At 43.8% G+C, this 6,058-nt stretch overlaps 1 protein-coding gene across 3 annotated transcripts in view; it reads right to left on the bottom strand.

The window, feature by feature from the left end:
• Positions 1–373: 373 nt before the first annotated feature.
• The window catches only part of LOC110594360 (RNA-binding protein Musashi homolog 2-like), a 6,441-nt gene continuing 756 nt past the window's right edge, over positions 374–6,058 (bottom strand). Inside the window, exons 1-5 of one of the 3 annotated variants that reach the window (XM_021705913.1) lie at positions 5,845–5,964; positions 5,436–5,517; positions 4,641–4,725; positions 2,972–3,049; positions 561–602 (exon numbers count right to left, since the gene is read on the bottom strand). In XM_021705913.1, the coding sequence (XP_021561588.1) occupies positions 3,020–3,049; positions 4,641–4,725; positions 5,436–5,517; positions 5,845–5,935 (288 nt within the window). In that variant the 5' untranslated portion in view covers positions 5,936–5,964 and the 3' untranslated portion in view covers positions 561–602; positions 2,972–3,019. Of the gene's footprint in view, positions 603–2,971; positions 3,050–4,640; positions 4,726–5,435; positions 5,518–5,844; positions 5,965–6,058 lie in introns of those variants that run through there. The other 2 variants (XM_021705912.1, XM_021705911.1) reach the window with 2 other exon arrangements.

Genomic DNA, 6,058 nt, shown 5'->3' with positions numbered 1-6,058 from the left:
CAGCCATAAGCCCTTCAAATGTAACCTTAGGCTTCACGCAGCTGTGTTCTCACAGCCACACCTGGCAAGATCAGTGAAAACTATGTTAACTACACACTTCTAGAAAAGTGAAGCCCTGTCTCGATTCTTAAAGCAAGTCTTGTAGTACCACTCCTACAAGGTTACAACATTTTCAGAACTTCTCCACCCAGGCACCAGCCCTTGCACAAATAAGAAGCACTGCTGGTTTCAAGTGTGCTGTGATTTATTCAACCAACCTGACACCAGCATACAACTGGGAGCAGAGACAAGTCTGATCCTTAGTGGGAGGATGTGGCTCCGTCCATTGCAATATTACTATGTGTATTCTATTTATTTTTTAAGCATTTTAAGAGCTAACTTGGAGATGTATGGTTATCTCACAAAACTCCTTGCCTGAACTTTCACCATCACATGCTGATACCCTGAAGGAAAGGCGTATACTGGGTTTCAACAGTTCATGGCAATGCTCTATTTGAAACTTGAAATCCTTGGCAACCATCTCTGAGTGCTAAAATCCTATCGCTGGTTCTCCTACTTACCTTGGGTTGCGCTCTACGAGGAAATGCAACTTTGGGGTCAATCTGGGAAAAAACAGAAAAGCAGGAGTCAATGAAGCACTTGAGGAGAGAAAAAGTATATGATCAATCACCTAATTATTAATCACTCATTTCTCAGGCTTATAACTCAGCTTTTAGTAACTTCTTGGGCAATTCAAAAGTTCCTTAAACTTTAATCTCAACTTTAACCATCCCTCCGAAAATGTAACTAATACAGCTGACCTTTCTGAAATGTCCCACTATGCTTTTCAGTGTATAATGCTCTTGATAAACCATAGTTTATACATTCTTATTTAGGTAAGGACTTCTTCTTCCAGACACTGAATATTAAATGTTACTTGCATCTAATTTGCAATGTGTGGCTGGGAGAAAATCATTATCATTGGAAAAATATTATAACCTGAAAATTAAATGTATTTTCTAACACTAGGTAACTGGATGGTATTTATTCTCCCTGATAATAACTAAACACAAGAGGGGAAAGGGGTTCCAAACATTTTAAAAATCGAGTTGGGCATGGTGGCTCATGCCTGTAATCCCAACACTTTGGGAAGCCAAGGCGTGAGGATTGCTTGAGTCCAGGAGTTTGTGACCAGCCTAGGCAACATAGTGAGATCCTGTCTCTACCAAAAAAAAAAAAGAAAATCAGAAAAATTAGTTGGGCGTGGTGGCACACGCCTGTAGTCCCAGCTACTCAGGAGGCTGAGGAAAAAGGATCACCTGAGCCCAGGAGGTCAAGGCTGCAGTGAGCCATGATCATGCCACTGCACTCCAGCGTGGGTGACACAATGAGACCCTGATCCCCCCCCAACCAAAAATCAATGTCCAAAACTTTCCCCCATCGACATCCAACACAATGCTCTGCTTGAATTAAATCATTTGTTTTTGCAAAAGTAAAGTTACCCAGGACTAATCAAAAAGCTCACTTGTTCTGCAGTCATGCCTCAAAAGATAAAAAATAATAAAAGAAAATAAAAGGAAGCACATGAGCTAAATCCTCCTGGATTTTAAAAACAACAGAGTAAAAATCCATGAGCAACCTAAACCCAAATTAGAATAGAAAGCCCATTATAGGGAGAGGGCAAAAAAATACTGAACGAAAGAAGTCAGGATCTAGTGCAACGATCAGGGGATTTCCCTACCCCAACCTCAATCCAAATGGAAAAACATCCTCCATCCTCCACTCCAAATCAGACACTTGCAGAGCACATGATTCTCCATCAGGGTCTAGCTTTACAACTCAAAACAATTCCCATAGAAGCATCTGGATCAAACAGGCTGGTTTGAGAGGGAAAAAGTGATCCCATAGTTAAAGAGGAGAGGGAAAAATTTTTTTTTAAATATTCCCATTGCCGGTTTTCATTCAGTTTCTAAATGTCCCAAATCTTTGGGTAAAAATGTAACACGAAGCATAGCATAAACATTGCTACAAGTTATTTATTTATAGGCTTTGGCTTTCATATTAAAATATTTCCCTCTTAAAAAGTAAATCTGAACCTTGTTTTCACTTCTGCCACAGGGGAAAAAAAAAAAGAATAATGTTTTAGGGAAAAGCATGGAGGTGGGGGTGGGAGGTACACCACAGAGGACAGTTCATTTGTTCCCTGACTTACAACGGCTAGGACCCCAGCCAGTAAGACTTCCAAGGACTGCCTGTTCTTAGCAAGGTAAGTGCAAAGACCTAATGAAAGTCTGCATTGTATTTCTTACCTTTAAACATCACCTGAGAAATGAGAGATTACTTTTTCAAAAACTAAAATAGACAAAAATCTCTGATCTAGAAACTACCCTTTCGTAAAGATTAACATTACTGCATCTACAGGTGTGTCCAGCACTGACTAGCGCTTGTCTACAAGAGAAATACAACAGGTGTGGATTTTCCATTCTGTTGACCAAACATAAGACAGAGGTGTCTTTTCGTAAACACTCAGAGAATTTTTTTTTTAAGCTGGCCAGCACACATTTGCGATCAGAAATCACCTTGTTTGTAGGGTAACAGGTGAGGGACATGTCAAGGGAGGGGCCGGGAGCTAAGAGTAGGGTGCAATGAAGAAAGTGAAGCACTAAAAAATAAAAAATAAAACTAAAATCACAAAACTAAAAAGCCAATTGAGAACTCCTGTGTTGTGTGTGGCGATATCAGCGCATTATACTACGATCTTCCGTGTGCAAAGTTTACACGATGAGATCTCGGAGAGGAGGGGTCAAGGAAAGCATGGCAAATCCCAACCTTTTGCACATCCCTGTCAACTATTTTTTTTTTAAAAAAACAAACAAAAAAGAAAACTACGAAAAATTAAAACATTAGTTAGTTAGGTACAGCTCTACTTACTGTATCTACAAGTCCTCTAGGAAAAGACTAGGGTACTATTTTGGATGTGAATGGCCGTTACCTAAACAGAGCTTTTAAGGTAACGGTAAACAAGATCCTCGTTTCCATGTCAATAAACCAACCGCTTCTGCCTCCTGCACTGAACGTTGAAACAAAGTCAAAAGCTAGGTTACACTAAAGAATAGCAACTAAAACATGGCTACAAACAATGGGGGGGGGGTAACTGTAGGCTTCACACCTGATACTGAAGGACAGACCCACCAGGCACCACAAAAACCAGATACTGTTTCTCCCACCCAGGTAGGGAGATGGGGTGGATAATAAAGTCCCAAGTTTGCCTTGAAATGACTTTCCTCTTTATCTTTACCAGCTTTTTGAAATGTCTAGCCAAGAAGTCAAGGACAGAAAAATTTCTCAGACATCCATCATCACCCTACAATGATTATTCCCAAAATTAAATTATAATCTAAAAGTACAAAAAGGCTGGGCTGCAAGCTATGACAAGTCCAGTACAATTAATATAGCAACTAAAAGTGTGGGGAAGTCTTTTCCCGAGGGGCGGGCACCTGATCTCTTTGATCAGAGAAAGAGGGTGAATTTGCAAAATCAATTTGAGTACACCAAAGGTTGCCAGGTTTTTTTCTCTTCTTTTCATTCAATGCTAAAGCCAAAAGGGACTTGAAAGATCACCTCAGTCCATTTATTTCACAGACAAGGAAACAGACCCAGAGGCAGCGAATGACTTGCCCAAGTTCATAACGGGCAGCTGGGACTAGAACCCCATCTCTGGCCTTGTCTCACTACCCCACCACAGACAAGTGACAGACGTTCCACGCGGCCCAGCCCTACAGTCCAATGTCATCTTAGGGCTCCTGCTCTAGACAGATATATAAAAACTGTGGGAAAATTCTGGGAGACATAAAGGGAAGGGAGGAGAGGCAGGAAGCCCACAAAGGGCTAAATAAAACACTGCAAAATCCCCCCTCACACACGCTATTAAAATTATTATTACATACAGACACTTTCTTCCCTTCTTCTCACCTCTACCAAGAGACTTTCTAAATTTTTAAAACTTCTAATGCTATAAAAGTACCCACACTTAAATGAAAGGATCTGAGAAAGAAAAGGCAGAAAAAAAAAAATCACTTTGAAACCCCAGGCCTTATCGGCCTTAGATTTCACGCCATCTGGAGTCACCCCCACTGGATGCCTGGCCTGGCTGTGCCAGCGCCCCCTTCCCTTCTCAAATGCCTTCCAAATCAAGTGTCCCAAGAGGAACCTGTTGCCGGGACCTGTAATTAGCGCCCCCTCCCCTCCTTCCCCCACCCCTGTCCACCTGAGCCGTGAAGCGGGCTGTGCCTTCTAAAAACTGATTCCCATAGTCACGGTTGGAAAAGCGTGCTGTGCTTGGCTCACAAAGAAAAGTTGCATTTGCTCTCTGGTGGAGTTTCTCTGCACGATCCCTTGGCCAAGAAGATAGCCTTTCCCGAGCCGAACCCCCTCCCGGAAACCCTAAGCTTGGCAGCATCTGAAGCTGCAGTGGGGCAGGCTCTAAAAAGAAAACCCCAAACCCAGACACCGCTGAAAACTTTCGAGCCAACTTGCCAGCTCGGTTTAAAACAGTTCTAGCATAGAAGCAAAAGAAGGCGCTGTCCCTTTAAATAGGGCTGTCAATGCCCAGGTCGTTCCTGAAAAGGGGCAAACAACAACAACAACAAAAAGCAACCTACCGTCTTGGAATCTAACTCATGGTGGGGCTGACCTAATACTTTATCTACACTTGCTGGGTCTGCGAACGTGACGAAACCGAAGCCTCTGAAAGGAGACAAAGAGGGAGAAAAACAAACAAGAAAATGTGACACCATTGAAAGCCACAAGGAGTGAGCCCTAAAGCTGAATGGGGGGCAAAAGTTGCCCCCCTCACGCGCCCCCATCCCCACTCCCCTCCCCCAGTCGCCCTCCGGCCTACAGCCCTCCACCTCGCAAGAAAAATCACTAAGGTTAATGGGGGAAGTGGACCGGGGGCTGAGCGGGTGGAGGTAACTTGGAAAATGCTGGTGCCTCCACTCTGGCCACCTCAGTTTCCTCTCCTCCTCCCTTCCCTTTCTTAACGCTTTGTTTTATTCCGAAGAAAGCCCGGCACTCAGAAGAGATTCACCCACCTTTCTAAAGAGGGGCCTTAAGAGTTTGGGGAGCCGGGAGTGTGGGGGGAGCATACATTCTTAAAAATCTTAAAACTATGCGAAAAGTGAATAAAGCTGGATGTCATTTTAAACAGAGAAAAAGAAGCGACGGGAAAATGATTAAAGCAGAGAGATGGGTATCTCTGTATCCAGAGTTCAGCCCCAATTAACAATAACCTCTGGGGTTATTGGGGGGCGGAGGGGGGAACAGAACGCAGTTCGAGATCAGCCACGCGCCTGAGCCCCATTCTAATCCGCTTAGCTACTTCCGAAGACACCTCCAAAAATAAAACTTAAACTTTGCTCTAAAATAAAGACAAAACGCAGAAGGGAATGGTTTACCTGGAGCGTTTCGTAGTGGGATCTCTCATGACCATACATTCTCTAATTTCTCCAAATTTGCTAAAATAGTCTCTAAGGCTATCTGTAGAGAGAGAAAGAGAGAGATGGGGGGGGGGGAGAAGGTGTGGAGGAAAAAAAAAAAGCAATGCAAATTTTGATCAAGGACAAAAACCAAAAGTAGTTTTCTGTTGTTATTCTGTCTTGTTTTTGCATTTTCTGCACACGCGGGGGGAATTCGGCAACAGAGGTCGCGTAGAGGGCTCGGAAAGGATTTGCTATTTAAAAAAATAACCTTGCACAGGAGAAGTGGGGAGCCAATGGCGGGGGGGGGCTCCTACACCGGGGTAACAAAGAGCAATAAAGAAGCCAAGAAGGGGGGGACCCAGGCGTCCCCCCCTCCCTCCCTTACCTGGTGAGGTCTGCCAGCTCAGTCCACCGATAAACATTTTACTAGAGGGAGAAAACATAACAGAAGTGAGCACCGATGTCAGATCGGCCATTTTGACGTGTAACTTACAAAAGCTAAGAGGAAAGCGTGGGGGGAGCGATCGAGCGCGAGCCGGGAGGTGGGGTGGGGGAGAAGGTGACGGCGAAATGCAATCCAAAGGTGTGTAACTTCCACG

The sequence above is a fragment of the Carlito syrichta genome, unplaced genomic scaffold, assembly GCF_000164805.1.
Source record: "Carlito syrichta isolate Samal-C Ts95f unplaced genomic scaffold, Tarsius_syrichta-2.0.1 Scaffold314811, whole genome shotgun sequence".
NCBI classification, from domain to species: Eukaryota; Metazoa; Chordata; class Mammalia; order Primates; family Tarsiidae; genus Carlito; species Carlito syrichta.
This window is presented reverse-complemented; position numbering and strand designations above follow the sequence as displayed.